General features: G+C 45.1%; 2 protein-coding genes across 7 annotated transcripts in view; one reads left to right on the top strand and one right to left on the bottom strand.

The window, feature by feature from the left end:
- LOC134207793 (glutamine-dependent NAD(+) synthetase) overlaps positions 1–16,859 on the top strand; it is a 363,415-nt gene that overhangs the window by 63,754 nt on the left and 282,802 nt on the right. The gene's annotated exons all lie outside the window — the stretch shown is intronic.
- Positions 1–16,859, bottom strand: part of LOC134207791 (cytosolic carboxypeptidase 2-like) — a 277,167-nt gene that overhangs the window by 64,370 nt on the left and 195,938 nt on the right. For all 5 annotated transcript variants that reach the window (XM_062683701.1, XM_062683700.1, XM_062683704.1 and 2 more), the window contains exons 5-6: positions 671–823; positions 305–605 (exon numbers count right to left, since the gene is read on the bottom strand). In XM_062683701.1, the coding sequence (XP_062539685.1) occupies positions 305–605; positions 671–823 (454 nt within the window). The remainder of the gene's footprint in view (positions 1–304; positions 606–670; positions 824–16,859) is intronic.

Genomic DNA, 16,859 nt, shown 5'->3' with positions numbered 1-16,859 from the left:
GGCCTGGCGAGAGACTTGTTTACTTCGCGAACAGCGAAATTCGTTGTGCTACTCTGGAATTGCTCTTCGACACCTGTTTGTCAGGCAAAAAATACGAGCTATTTTGAAAATTTTGATTAGCACAAAATTTGGTCGGTGACGTCAAAGACGAGAAGATAACATCAGTATTGAATGCTTGATGTCATCTACAAGTTTGAAATTTTGGAAATGTCAATAAATTACTAACCACCACCTGTTTTCATTGGTTTGACGGAAATCAATTACCCTGTAATTGAGGGTTCGCATTACGCATTTTGGGACTCACCTTCTGATTGTCATCCTCGTGCGTCGACGGTGCCGTCACCGTCAGGTAGTACACGTTGTTCCCCGCCAGCGAGCGGCACAGCAGCCGCAGCTTGCAGAACTTCGACTTGACCGGGTTGCGCTGTATGCTCATCAGATAGTCCTGCAGGTCCGAGTAGGTGTACGGGTAGCTGTGCGCGAAGTAAACCGTGTCGTCGTCGTACCGGAACTCGATGTTGAACGACAGCGTGAACGAGGCATTCCCCACGAACTCGTCGTCGTCGTCGTCCACCGGCCGGTGGTGGTAGTTGCTGTGGTTGTACCTGCGGGAAGGAAATGATTGCTTGCGTTGTTCGTGGAATCCGGCAACGGGACGACAGGAACTCACCCATTTTCGCTATCGTTTCGGAAGTAGGCGATGTTCTCACCACAGCGCTGCCAGCCAACGTGATTGAATTCGGAGTCCATGGTAGAGTACATCAGCGGTCGCATGCCCTCCTTGTACAGGCTGTCCGGTTTCGTGAGGTTGATGATCGAAAACCTGCCATTCGGCGGAAACGCAAAAGGGTTAATTTTAGTTTTCTGTGCATTTCTGATTTGACATTGGAGCAGTCTGTTGAAATCGTTGAAATACCTTAATATCATGATTGAAAATTGTTTTAGAATGTGTGCATTTTATCCAGCGGAGTGACGTCGATAAACTATGCGATACTGTCGTGAGAAATAATTATACGCGATTTGTATTTAAATTTGTAATCAAATTCAATTATCTTTTTTTTTTAGATTCGAGAAGCAGAAGCCATAAGATGAACATAGCAATAATGCAAGTTTCTTATATTCTGTCTGAGTTTTGGTTAAGATTTTATGTAGGATAGCAGGAGCTTTATGACGATCGTTACAATGTAACTGAATGAACATAATCTACGTAAAATTCTAGGACGGAATTATTAATGATAACTGAAAAAAGATTCCTAAAAATAAGTATCTATATTATGTATTGAAAGATATCACCCTTTTTGCCTTTCTCGAGCAACAAGGTTCAGCAGACTATAAGATCACATTTTTTATTCACATTTATCTTGTCTTGTCTTAGCACATGCACAGCCAGTATTGAAAAGCATCCTGGAAATGTCGGTTGTATTTCCGAGCATTTTCTTGTCTGCATTAATATTTGCAGCATATCATAAATATGACTCAAGTATTAAAACGGCCAGGCCCACCGTGCAGGCTTGAATTTGGAAGAAAATCCATAACTCCTCGGCAATCAGATTATTTAGTAATAAATAACATGATCACACGCCAAAAAAGCGTTCATGAATTCGAGAACTAACGAGTTCACGGTGTATTTTTTGGGGAACAACAGTCACGGATTCGGGAATATAGTCACGTTTTCTGGAACGTTCTGAAAAACGTAACTGGTGTTCCCTAATCCATGAATTAAATCACGGTGTATTTTTGCTGGTTCACGAACGAAGAGTTTTGAATCTACGAATGGAAGAAACGGGGACAGCCGTACCAACCGTTTCACATTCAGGGGGAAAGATGAATGAGGAATCGTTGGGAGTGACATTGGCTAAGAAGATTAATTCTGAAAAGGTTTCAAACTTTATAGCGATGTTTCGAAATTGAAAAATATTTCAAATATCAATCAAGGGATCAAGGTGCATCAGATCGTAGGAACACTTGCAAGATGGGTGTCTTGGGTAATCAAGTCTTAAAAGCAACGAGAAATAAGAAGCACAGAGTACTGTTTATGGAGAATTATTGATAGGAAAGCAAATTAGTTATGAAATGGCTAATGTAATCGATCTCAAACCTTTTTCAACTAGGACAAATTCTCTGACCGAAGTCGTCTTCAGAATCCTGACCGGATTCAAGGAGTTCTAACCAGAGTTCCATTCGAAACATTTACATATTCAGATTACCGTCGGAATCTTGTCCGAATTCCCTTCGGAATTCCGTTCGAATAGGCTTCGTGATTTCGTCCAGATAGGCTTTGGAATCACGTTGGGATTTCCGTCCTAATCCTGTCCGGATTCCCTTCGGAATCCTGACAGATTCCTTTTGATTCCCGTTTCGATTGTATTCGGAATCTCAGGGTTACATCTGAAATCCCATCCGTATTCCCTTCGGAGTTTGATCCGGAATACAGACGGAATCCGATCTGATTGTGGAACGAAATCCGATTCGAATTTAAAAAGGAGTCAGATTCAAATTTTGAAAGAAATATGATTTCGATTCTGATCGGAATATGTTCCGGATTTTTAACGGAATACTTTCAGAAATAAGAACGGAATTCGATCGCAATCCGGTATCGAATCCTAATTTGGAATGTAATCCTATTCGGATTTCAAATGAAATCCAATCTGAATTAAAAAAAAAGTTCCAAATTTCTGAATGTATTCGATCCGGGTTTCAAACGGAATCCGATCCGGTTTTCTAACGGAAGAATTCTGTTTGGATTCCCTTCGGAATTCGGTTCGGATTTCCTTCGGTATTCTGTTCGGTTCCATTTGGAATTCTGACCGGAATCCACTCGGAATTCTGACCGGAGTCCACTTGGAGTTCTGATCGGAGTTCACTTGGAATTCTGATCGGAACCCAGACCGGAGTCCACTTGGAATCCTCACCAGAATTTACTCGGAATCGTGACCAAAATTCATTACGAATCCTGACCGGAGTCCACTCGGAATTCTGACCGGAGCCCACTCAGAATTCTGACCGAAGTCCACTCAGAATCCTGACCGCAGTCCACTCTGAATCCTGACCGGAGTCCACTTGAAATTCTGACCGGAGTCCACTCGGAATCCTGACTGGAGTCCACTCTGAATCCTGACCGGAGTCCACTCGGAATTCTGACCGAAGTCCACTCGGAATCCTGACTGGAGTCCACTTGGAATTCTGACCAAAGTCTATTCAGAATCCTGACCGGAGTCAACTCGGAATTCTGACCGGAGTCCACTTGGAATTCTGACCGGAGTCCACTCGGAATCCTGACTGGAGTCCACTCTGAATCCTGACCGGAGTCCACTTGAAATTCTGACCGGAGTCCACTCGGAATCCTGACTGGAGTCCACTCTGAATCCTGACCGGAGTCCACTCGGAATTCTGACCGAAGTCCACTCGGAATCCTGACCGGAGTCCACTTGGAATTCTGACCGGAGTCCACTCGGAATCCTGTCCGGAGTCCACTCTGAATCCTGAACGGAGTCTATTCGGAATCCTGACCGGAGTCAACTCTGAATCCTGACCGGAGTCCACTTGGAATTCTGACCGGAGTCCAATCGGAATCCTGACCGGAGTCCACTTTGAATCCTGAACGGAGTCTATTCGGAATCCTGACCGGAATCCACTTGGAATCCTGACCAGAGGCTTTTTGGAATCCTGACCGGAGCCCACTCGGAATTCTGACAGGAGTCCACTCGGAAACCTGACCGGAGACTATTCGGAATTCTTACCGGAGTCCACTTGGAATACTGACTGAAGTCCACTCGGAAATCTGATCGGACTTCACTCGGAATCCTGACAGGAGTCCACTCTGAATCCTGACCGGAGTCCACTTGGAATACTGACTGAAGTCCACTCGGAAATCTGATCAGAATTCACTCGGAATTCTGACAGGAGTCCTCTCGGAAACCTGACCGGTGTCCACTCGGAATCCTGACCGGAGTCCACTTGAAATTCTGATCGGAGTCCACTCGGAATCCTGACCGTAGTCCACTCTGAATCCTGACCGTAATCCACTCGAAATCCTGACAGGAGTCCACTCGGAAACCTGGGGTGGCATTGTGCATCTCGATTCGAACGTAATTCTATCGAGTCGAACATGTTTGGCATTACGGGTTTCGATTCGATCTCGAAAACGACTCATCGTTCGAGTATGCTCGAGGAGGTACAAGAATAACGAGATGTTTTGGCATTATGGATGCTCGATAGCACACTGAAAAACGACTCAAGTCGAATGAAAACACTCGTCACCTTTTTAGCTTTCGAATGTTGTTCGACAGTCATTTCTTGCTGAAAGTTTTTAATTATAATTTGTTATTATTTCTCTACGAGAAGAGAATAAATGTTTTATTATTGTTTCTTGAGGAAAACAATGTCATAAGTATACCTACTTTTACAGTTCCCTGACAATATGCAATTTCTAATTATCCCGAAATCCGCGTAAAAACGACTTCAACTAAAATCGGGTTTTAGAAGTTTTCACGTATTTCTTGACGATTTCGATGAACCGCGTGAAAAATCCATGAGGAAAGTCTGCGTAAAAACGTGTTTATTCCACAATCTACGTAAAAATAAATGAGTTAAATGAAAAAAAAAAACGCGCATGAGATGACTCAAGTGCATTTAACTAAAGCACATAGAAACATCAAAGTAATTTATTATCGAATCCTTCTTTAGCTTTAAATTATTTAGCTCAAAATTGGATCTGTGGCATAAATTCGAATAAACATAAAACTTATAATTTGTGTCGTAACAATATCTCAATTTACAAAACATGTCGTATCGGCATAATGTTTTAATCGGTTGCAACTGCTCAATAAATAATATTGCTTTTTAAAGTCATCGAGCACAATTTGCTTGTTTATAAATTAACTGTCAATTCATGCCATGAAGGATGCCTATCCAACAGGCAACATACTACACGCAGATGAAATTACTCTTATTCTCTCTGTTTACTAACATTCGTCATGCGCTGAAGGTTGTCTCTCCTGCAGGCGGCATACTAAACACGGAGACAGCTATCTCTTATTCTCTCTGTTTACATTCCGTTTGACAGAACATACTCGATTGAACTAGTACAACACCATTCGAAATCTTGTACTGCGACTGAATGAAGTCGAACGAAATACATAATGCCGCAATTTTTTCGAGACGAATCGAAAAACTTACGAATCGAGTAATTCGATTCGAGATGCGCAATGTCACCCCTGACCGGAGACTATTCGGAATCCTGACCGGAGTCCACTTGGAATACAGACCGAAGTCCACTCGGAAATCTGATCGGAATTCACTCGGAATCCTGACAGGAGTCCACTCGAAAACCTAACCGGAGTCCACTCGGAATCCTGACCGGAGTCCACTCGGAATTCTGACCGAAGTCCTCTCGGAATCCTGACCGGAGTCCACTTGGAATTCTGACCGGAGTCTATTCAGAATCCTGACCGGAGTCAACTCGGAATCTTGTCCAGAGTCCACTTGGAATTCTGACTGGAGTCTACTCTGAATCCTGACCGGAGTCCACTCTGAATCCTGAACGGAGTCTATTCGGAATCCTGACCGGAATCCACTCGAAAACCTAATCGGAGTCCACTCGGAATCCTGACCGGAGTCCACTTGGAATCCTGACCAGAGGCTTTTTGGAATCCTGACCGGAGCCCACTCGGAATTCTGACAGGAAACCTGACCGGAGACTATTCGGAATTCTTACCGGAGTCCACTTGGAATCCTGACTGAAGTCCACTCGGAAATCTGATCGGAGTTCACTCGGAATCCTGACAGGAGTCCACTCGGAAACCTGACCGGAGTCCACTCGGAATTCTGACCGAAGTACAATCGGAAAACTGACCGAAGTCCGCTCGGAATCCTGACCGGAGTCCACTTGGAATTCTGACCGGAGTCTATTCAGAATCCTGACCGGAGTCAACTCGGAATCTTGACCGGAGTCCACTTGGAATTCTGACTGGAGTCTACTCTGAATCCTGACCGGAGTCCACTCTGAATCCTGAACGGAGTCTATTCGGAATCCTGACCGGAATCCACTCGAAGACCTAATCGGAGTCCACTCGGAATCCTGACCGGAGTCCACTTGGAATCCTGACCAGAGGCTTTTTGGAATCCTGACCGGAGCCCACTCGGAATTCTGACAGGAAACCTGACCGGAGACTATTCGGAATTCTTACCGGAGTCCACTTGGAATCCTGACTGAAGTCCACTCGGAAATCTGATCGGAGTTCACTCGGAATCCTGACCGAAGTCCACATGGATTACTGACAGAAGTCCACTCGGAATCCTGACCGGAGTCCACTCGGAATCCTGACCGGAGTCCTCTCGGAATCCTGACCGAAGACTATTCGAAATTCTGACCGGAGCCCACTTGGAACGCTGACCGAAGTCCAATCGGAATCCTGACCGGAGTCCAATCGGAATCCTGACCACTTGGAACCCTGACCGGAGTCCACTCGGAATCCTGACCGGAGTCCACTTGAATTTCTGAACGGAGTCCACTCGGAATTCTGACCGGAGTCCACTCTGAATCCTGACCGCAGTCCACTCTGAATCCTGACCGGAGTCCACTTGAAATTCTGACCGGAGTCCACTCGGAATCCTGACTGGAGTCCACTCTGAATCCTGACCGGAGTCCACTCGGATTCTGACCGAAGTCCACTCGGAATCCTGACCGGAGTCCACTTGGAATTCTGACCGAAGTCTATTCAGAATCCTGACCGGAGTCAACTCGGAATTCTGACCGGAGTCCACTTGGAATTCTGACCGGAGTCTACTCGGAATCCTGACTGGAGTCCACTCTGAATCCTGACCGGAGTCCACTTGAAATTCTGATCGGAGTCCACTCGGAATCCTGACTGGAGTCCACTCTGAATCCTGACCGGAGTCCACTCGGAATTCTGACCGAAGTCTACTCGGAATCCTGACCGGAGTCCACTTGGAATTCTGACCGAAGTCTATTCAGAATCCTGACTGGAGTCAACTCGGAATTCTGACCGGAGTCCACTTGGAATCCTGTCCGGAGTCCACTCTGAATCCTGAACGGAGCCTATTCGGAATCCTGACCGGAGTCAACTCTGAATCCTGACCGGAGTCCATTTGGAATTCTGACCGGAGTCAACTCGGAATCCTGACCGGAGTTTACTTTGAATCCTGAACGGAGTCTATTCGGAATCCTGACCGGAGTCCACTTGGAATCCTGACCAGAGGCTTTTTGGAATCCTGACCGGAGCCCACTCGGAATTCTGACAGGAGTCCACTCGGAAACCTGACCGGAGACTATTCGGAATTCTTACCGGAGTCCACTTGGAATACTGACTGAAGTCCACTCGGAAATCTGATCGGACTTCACTCGGAATCCTGACAGGAGTCCACTCGCAAACCTGACCGGAGTCCACTCGGAATCCTGACCGGAGTCCACTTGAATTTCTGAACGGAGTCCACTCGGAATCCTGACCGTAGTCCACTCTGAATCCTGACCGGAGTCCACTTGGAATACTGACTGAAGTCCACTCGGAAATCTGATCAGAATTCACTCGGAATCCTGACAGGAGTCCACTTGAAATTCTGATCGGAGTCCACTCGGAATCCTGACCGTAGTCCACTCTGAATCATGACCGTAATCCACTCGAAATCCTGACAGGAGTCCACTCGGAAACCTGACCGTAGACTATTCGGAATCCTGACCGGAGTCCACTTGGAATACAGACCGAAGTCCACTCGGAAATCTGATCGGAATTCACTCGGAATCCTGACAGGAGTCCACTCGAAAACCTAACCGGAGTCCACTCGGAATCCTGATCGGAGTCCACTCGGAATTCTGACCGAAGTCCGCTCGGAATCCTGACCGGAGTCCACTTGGAATTCTGACCGGAGTCTATTCAGAATCCTGACCGGAGTCAACTCGGAATCTTGACCGGAGTCCACTTGGAATTCTGACTGGAGTCTACTCTGAATCCTGACCGGAGTCCACTCTGAATCCTGAACGGAGTCTATTCGGATTCCTGACCGGAATCCACTCGAAAAGCTAATCGGAGTCCACTCGGAATCCTGACCGGAGTCCACTTGGAATCCTGACCAGAGGCTTTTTGGAATCCTGACCGGAGCCCACTCCGTATTCTGACAGGAAACCTGACCGGAGACTATTCGGAATTCTTACCGGAGTCCACTTGGAATCCTGACTGAAGTCCACTCGGAAATCTGATCGGAGTTCACTCGGAATCCTGACAGGAGTCCACTCGGAAACCTGACCGGAGTCCACTCGGAATTCTGACCGAAGTCCAATCGGAAAACTGACCGGAGACTATTCGGAATCCTGACCGAAGTCCACTTGGATTACTGACCGAAGTCCACTCGGAATCCTGACCGGAGTCCACTCGGAATCCTGACCGGAGTCCTCTCGGAATCCTGACCGAAGACTATTCGAAATTCTGACCGGAGTCCACTTGGAACGCTGATCGAAGTCCAATCGGAATCCTGACCGGAGTCCAATCGGAATCCTGACCACTTGGAACCCTGACCGGAGTCCACTCGGAATCCTGACCGGAGTCCACTTGAATTTCTGAACGGAGTCCACTCGGAATCCTGACCGTAGTCCACTCTGAATCCTGACCGGAGTCCACTTGGAATACTGACTGAAGTCCATTCGGAAATCTGATCAGAATTCACTCGGAATCCTGACAGGAGTCCACTCGAAAACCTGACCGGAGTCCTCTCGGAAACCTGACCGGAGTCCACTCGGAATCCTGACCGGAGTCCACTTGAAATTCTGATCGGAGTCCACTCGGAATCCTGACCGTAGTCCACTCTGAATCCTGACCGTAATCCACTCGAAATCCTGACAGGAGTCCACTCGGAAACCTGACCGGAGACTATTCGGAATCCTGTCCGGAGTCCACTTGGAATACTGACCGAAGTCCACTCGGAAATCTGATCGGAATTCACTCGGAATCCTGACAGGAGTCCACTCGAAAACCTAACCGGAGTCCACTCGGAATCCTGACCGGAGTCCACTCGGAATTCTGACCGAAGTCCGCTCGGAATCCTGACAGGAGTCCACTTGGATTTCTGACCGGAGTCTATTCAGAATCCTGACCGAAGTCAACTCGGAATCTTGACCGGAGTCCACTTGGAATTCTGACTGGAGTCTACTCTGAATCCTGACCGGAGTCCACTCTGAATCCTGAACGGAGTTGATTCGGAATCCTGACCGGAATCCACTCGAAAACCTAATCGGAGTCCACTCGGAATCCTGACTGGTGTCCATTCAGAATCCTGACCGGAGTTAACTCGGAATTCTGACCGAAGTCCACTCGGAATCCTGACCGGAGTCAACTCGGAATTCTGACCGAAGTCCACTCGGAATCCTGACCGTAGTCCACTCTGAATCCTGATCGGAGTCCACTCTGAATCCTGACCGGAGTCCACTCGGAATCCTGACCGGAGTTCAAACGGAATTCTGACCGGAGTCCACTCTGAGTCTCTCGGAATCCTGACTTCAGTCCACTCGGAAACCTTACTGGAGTCTACTCGAAACCCTGACCGGATTCAACTCGGAATCCTGACCGGAGTCCACTCTATATCTTGACCGGAGTCCACTCGGAATCCTGACCGGAGTCCACTTGAAATTTTTGACCTGAGTTCACTCGTAATCCTGACCGGAGTTCATTCGGAATCCTGATAGGAATCTACTCGGATTCCTGACCGGAGTCCACTCGGAATCCAGACCGGAATCCTGGCCGGAGTCCACTTCGAATGTTTTATTAGCCGTGATAAAATTACTTCCTACATTACTTCCACAGTTGAAGACAGACATGTTTTTATTATACTGGTACGATCAACTTCCCTTGGGGTGCCAATAGGACTTGGGGCCAGCATTCGAATCAAGACCGGTGATGTTTGAAGATATTTTTTTTCTACTGAAGAATCGAACAAGCTGCTGAAAAATGGAGAAGTCGTTTGCGAAGCTCAACAGTTACGACAACTGAAGTTTCCTTATGAATCCAACCTTTTTTCCGGTCAAGCTGTTAGTGAAGATAGATTCCACAGTTCTGTTTGAAAGAAGTGGCCTTCAAATTATGAGAAATGGAACTATTGGTGCAGTTAGTGAGTTAGAAGGAGGTTTGTTCGTAATCCGTCTGCATCTTTGAAGATATCTGTGGATCGATGCGGACGAAAACCATTGGAGGGCGGATATATTTCTTGACATTTGTTGACTACTAACAATATACGGTTGTTTTCATTCTGCGGAACAAATCCCAAGCACTAGAATGGCTGGAAACCGAAACAGAAACCGAAGATCCTGCGATCCGATAATGGAGGTGAGTACACTGGCAAGCGTGTGAGAGCGTATCTGAATCGAAACGGCAGCGGGATTGTTGGCCAGTTCACTGCTCTGAATACTCCGCAGCAAAACGGAGTAGCGTAAAAATCGGTACTTGGTGGAAATGGCCCGTTGTATGCTGATTGACGCCAACATGGATTATCTATTCTGCGGAGAGGCGGTGGTTGCAGACAATTACCTTTGAAATCGGATTGGATATATTCTGCCATGTGCCTAATGAAAAGCGCGGAAAGTTGGACAACATAGCAGTATTGCACAAGTTCGTTGAAATCAGTGATGTTTCGAAAGCGTACCGTTTGCTGAGTTCAAGAAGCGGAAAAATAGTCGTGAGTTGTGATGTTAAGTTCCTGGATACTTGCCAACCATTAGACGAAACTGAAATAGAAGTGTTGTTTCCAATGTTCAAGTAAACATTGAATTGCATCATAAATACATCGAGTCAGATGACGTCCAATCCGATGACGACGATGAACGGGAGGATCCACCTGACAGGTATGCGTGCGTTGCTTGACCGCTGGTTCATGCGAAGCCGAAGAGTTTCAAAGAAGCAATGTCCAGTTCCCAACTAGTGGAAGAAGGCGATGTCAATCAATTCCAACGACACCGAGGGCTTGGTTGACGTTCCCGAAGGAAAGCGTGCTGTTGGCTGTAAATGGGGTTTCAAGATGAAACGAGATCAGAACGGCGAAGTAATCCGGCGATATTGGTAGCTCAAGATTTTAGCCAACGCTATGGACCGTGATGTCTGTTGCAGCAAAACGAAAAATGATTGTCAAACAGAACGGCCTTTCTCCATGACAACATTGAGGAGATTTTAATGAGACAGCCCAACAATGGTCCGGTTTAGGGTCACAACATCATATCCATACAATAAATGTGTGTGTGTGTCCAAACTAACCCCCACTGTCTGGCAGTGATGTTATGGAAGAAAGCTGTCTGTTTTACAATTGTACAGTCAGATTTAATCCGGGAGTTAGAAAGTGTTAGCTCTATTGCAGCTCCAGTGACTCGTTTCAGACTGCTTACAATAAGCCCCGCCTGTTTATGCCACCATTATCAAATTGATAATGGACCCATAAACAAACTTCCGGATTCTCCATCAATACACCTTAAAATTCGTTACAATGGAAAAGTAGTAAATCCATATAGAAAAAATCTCACCAATTTTATCCACTTTTGTAGAACTGCGCATCCACGGTGAACAATAAGCTGGAAATAATCTTGTTGGGAGGAGCTCCGGATCTGTACTCCACACTCGATCCGTGTTGCGCCCGCAGCCTGCGGCTCCTGATTCCGCATGCGGCGACTTCATAACAGGAATCATCACTCACAAATTTCCACTAAAGCCACAATCACTAACGAACACTCTTCAAATCTATCTTTTATTTATTATAAAAAGAATTAACTTTAAAACTGCGACGTCATTGTTTTCCTTGGAGATTACAATCTGTCGAATCTAGTCTGGCATTTCGATGATGAAATTAACGGATACTTGCCTATCAACGCGTCAACTGAGCAGGAGCTTGCCCTATCAGAGTCCTTGTTATCCTCCGGTCTGCATCAGATCAATGATCTTCTGAACGCGAATGGCAAACTTCTTGACTTGGTGTTCGTAAGCGATCCATGCATCATAGATCTCTTCGAGTCGCCATCTGCTCTTTTAAAAATTGACCCTCATCACGAGACATTAGTTTTAACTGTAGACGTCCGTTCTCGCGATGAGAGATCAATGCCAATATCTACCGTTGATTACGACTTCAACAGGTGTGATTATCAAATCGTCAATGCACGGATTGCTGCCCTGGACTGGAATCATGTTATGAATTATGCCTCAATCGACGACTCTGTTACCGCGTTCTATCGCACCATCGAACAGATCATCCAAGAAAACGTGTCGGTCAAAATTTGCCGACCATCTAAGAAGTACAATCAACCCTGGTGAACGCCATAGCTCAGGAATCTTTGCATTCGTCTGCGGAAAAGCAGGAAGAAGTTCTTCCGAAGCAGGATTGAAGTGAACGGGGCTAACCTGCGGTTAGCTGAAGAAGAATATACTCGTATGCAGCATTGTCAGTTCCGTGAGTACAAGCTGCGAAAGCCTTCAAGCAAATTTGAAAATTGATCGTTCATCGTTCTGGGCCTACATTAAAAAACGGAAGGGGTCGAACAATATCCCTGTTGACGTCACTTATCGTACGCTTTCCTTCAGATCACCTGACGCAAAAGCAAATTTGTTTGCCAGCTTTTTCCGCTCAGTACATGACGACAATCCTCCTCCATTGGATCAAAGCTACATCGAAAGTCTTCCGTCGTATTCCGTCCGGCTTCCTCAAGTCATTTTCAGATATTTTTGAAGCTCTCAGCTCGCTTGACACATAAAAAGGACCAGGGCCCGATCACTTACCGCCCACTTTCATCAGACAATGTGCTTCATCGCTGGCAATGCCCATTGCTTCAATTTTCAATCGATCTATAAGCGATAGTGTTTTCCCGGAAGCTTGGAAACTTGCTTCGATCGTTCCCGTGTAGAAATCCGGTAACATACATTGTGTAGAGAACTACCGTCCGATATCAATCTTGAACTGTTTGGCCATAGTCTTTGAGAGTCTCTTGCACGAAGTGATATACCCAGCAGTACAGTCTATCATCTCCGAGTATCAACATGGGTTCATGAAAAAGCACTCGACGACATCCAACCTAGTGGCATTCACTCATACAGTGCTAGACGAATTGGAGAACCGTAGCCAGGTCGACAAGGTGCCACATGCACTAGCGATAGAAAAACTTGACCGACTTGGCTTACCTACTTGGATCATTCGGTGGTTAAAATCGATCCACGATCCATCAAACCTGCCTCCATACCAAAATCGTTGTGCTTTGATTGACTTGCAATCATTGGCAGACCGTCGAGTGATGCTTCAGAGGATGTTTATTTTCGACGTCATAACGTGCAACATCGACTGCCGTTACATCCTGGAGAATGTTCGATTTCATGCACCGTTTCGTCAACTCAGGAATCGTCAACTGTTATGGATCCGTGGCCACCGCACACATTACGGTCAAAATAATCCATTGGACTTATGCTGCAGACTATTCAACGAAGTGTGTATTCCAATTGGCGTTTATTAGAAATTTCTGAGAGTCTTCATCAGCCAAAATAGAAAAAAATCAAGCGATGAAAAATTTTGACATCCGTCAAGCGCAGCACACTACGATTCCAACGCACATGTGATCTAGCAGTCATCATATCCATACAATAAATGGTTATAAAAAAATCTCGGCGCTCTACGGTGAAATTAAATAATTTACCATTTTTACGCATGTTCCGGATCTTCCTGCAGACCACTTGGTGTCCACATCAGCGCCTTTCCGGTCCGCGTGTGGATGACAACATCAATTCCACACTCAGGGTTCGACAAGATATGGTTGTAAGAAATACCTACGTTTCACGATGAAATTTACGAATTGTTCATTGTTTGTTTTGGATCTTCCATATGACCACCCGTATGACAAAATGGTCCGTGTGTGGGTCACAACGTCAATTCCATACGTAAACAATAGGTTTTTAAATACGAATAAATTTACCATTCAGATTATTTTTACGGATATTCCGGATCTTCGAGGGGACCATCCGGTGGTCACAATGGTTCACATCATAAATTCCATATTCAATGTTCAACAAGAAAAGGTTAAAAAAAATCCCGGTGCTCTACGATGAAATATTTGAATTGATCGTTTCTATAGATTTTTCGGATCTTCCAGGGGACCACCCGGTTGCCAAAATGGTCCGTGTGTAGGTCACAAAATCAGTTCCGTACTCAAGGTTCGACAATAAATGATTCTAAAAAATCTCGCCGCTCTACGAATAGACCTTTTTACGAATGTTTCGGAACTTCGGGGGGACCAGGACTCAGGGTTTGATAACAACTGGACTTAAAAAAAATCCCGGAGCTCCTGGATATTGGAAGTGGAAACCAGAAGAGTTGAAAGCAACAGTGTTGTACAACAACACTACACACAATGCAACTTGCTTGTACAACATTTGACTTCGCCCACCAGAAGTTTGAATTCAAACGATTTTGATTTCATCCAACGAACTTTACAATTTTGAAACCGTCTGTGCAACAGTCGTACAACTTGCCCACAGACGGTCCGATTTTACTTCGACCGATCCAAATTTGCTGGCGGCGGAGTCACAGTTGTAGCTACAACATGTCGGAGCATGTGTGGGGCCCCTTATGCTGTTTGTGAATCTGTTGCTGCTCATTGTGTTCAGGTGAGGGTGGATTTCGTTCAGTACAATTTCTTACGGTCTTCGAGACCATTCAAATGAAAGCTGGTTGCAACGCCGCAGTGTGTATAATTTTTAATGTAATCGTGTTTTTTTTTCAACTTACACGTTTGTCTATTTAGTACACTAAGCGTACGTAAAAGCAATACGATTATTTAAAAAAACGAGCTTTGTATAGAAATTCCGGAGACCCATAGTGTTATGTAACAATCAATTCAATTCGACGAACTAAGATGTTGTCTGTATGTGTGTATTAGACCTCTTCATGTTTTCAAAAAGTATCAAACTCTACAAGTCTCTACAAGTCTTGCGAACATTGCGATTCGTTCCGTTCACGTTTTGACCACGTTTAAGTGATTTCGAACTTGTTTGGAGAAATCCTAACGTGCCAATTTATGACAAATGTTCAGCTTCTGGTTTTTAAGAATTTAACCGTAAATCGCACATTGGCAATTCGGCACCAACATTTCAAAAGGGCGAAACTGCTTTTGTAAACAAGAGCTTCTCAGGTCGCTGGTGGGCTAATTTGTGCCCATCCACGCAATCCAGCGCCATGCAATGGAAGAAGAGGATCTACTGCTTCCATCAGTGGTGTTGGATTGTGTGGGTGGGCTCAAATTAGGCCTACAGCGACGTGAGAAGCTCTTGTTTACAAAAGCAGTTTTGACCTTTTGAAATGTTGGTGTCGAATTATGTTACTCAAATATCAAGGGAAAACCCAGATTAATCCACCTAGCGGTGATGGTGCCTTTCTCGACCTTCGTAAAATGTGTGTGCTTGAAAAAAGATGAGCTAGTGGCTAGGAGTAAAAAAGACAAATTTCTTTGTCCGTTCTATGAAAATCAGATTATTTATGGCAAAGATATTGTAGATCCAGTTGAAAACCGAAAATCATATTTTGTCCCATTTCCGGATGTCGCAACTGCATCGCGAGTGGTGCCCGACTATGGCACAGTTGCGCACTACTCGCGATGCAGTTGCAACATCCGGAAATGCGAGAAAATGCGATTTCGCGGGACCTCGGTTCGGTTTTCAGCTTGATCTACAATATGCTAATAAGAATTTCGACAATTTTTTCCTTTTCCAATCTTTTTGACGTACATAACCCTGTTTTATTTCACCCAGTCATATATTTTAAGGATATCACTTTTGGATGTTAGTTTAACTGAAGCTCCGACTATACAAAAGGAAAACGAAAATGTCATTCCCATCACGCGAGCGGAGGGCAATATTTGTTATGATATAAATCTCATGATCGTCTTTCTGCCAAACTCCCGTATGAAGTGGGAGAGACAGAGACATCATCTCAGTTCGTCGAGCTGAATCGATTGGTATATAACACTATGGGTCTCCAGGCCTTCTGTAAAAGTTTGGTTTTTGGAGCGAACATGCAGCCTTTTCGTATAAAAAGGCTAAAATGGTGTTTCGGCCATAACTTCCGATCCCATAGTTCGATCTAGCCAATTTTCAATAGGAAACAATGGGACAGGATTCTGCGTCGAATGCAACTTGTTTCGTGTGAATCGATTAAGGTTAGGTGTCCGAAAAATAGGTGACATTTTTTGTGATTTTTATGAAAAAAGGTATTTTGGTCATAACTTCCAATCCCATAGTCCGACCTGTCCAATTTTTAATAGGAAACAATGGGAAACTCTCGATGGGACAGGATTCTGCGTCGAATGCAACTTGTTGCGAGCAAATCGGTTGAGGATAAGTGTCCGAAAATGAGTGACATTTTTTACGCGATTTTTTTGTATGAATTTGTATTTTGGCCATAACTTTCGATTCCATAGTCCGATCTGGCCAATTTCAAATAGGAAACAATGGGACAGGAGTCTGCGTCGAATGCAACTTGTTGCGAGCAAATCGGTTGAGGATAAGTGCCCGAAAAATGAGTGACATTTTTTACACGATTTTTTCGTATGATTTTGTGTTTTGGCCTTAACTTTTGATCCCATAGTCCGATCGAGCCAATTTCAAATAGGATACAATGGGACAGGATTCTGCGTCGAATGCAACTTGTTGCGAGCAAATCGGTTGAGGATAAGTGCCCGAAAATTGAGTGACATTTTTTACACGATTTTTTCGTATGATTTTGTGTTTTGGCCATAACTTTTGATCCCATAGTCCGATCTGGTCAATTTCAAATAGGATACAATGGGACAGGATTCTGCGTCGAATGCAACTTGTTGCGAGCAAATCGGTTGAGGATAA

Source organism: Armigeres subalbatus, chromosome 1, assembly GCF_024139115.2.
Source record: "Armigeres subalbatus isolate Guangzhou_Male chromosome 1, GZ_Asu_2, whole genome shotgun sequence".
Taxonomy (NCBI): domain Eukaryota; kingdom Metazoa; phylum Arthropoda; class Insecta; order Diptera; family Culicidae; genus Armigeres; species Armigeres subalbatus.
Note: the sequence above shows the minus strand (reverse complement) of the source record. Positions and strands in the feature narration are given on the sequence as shown.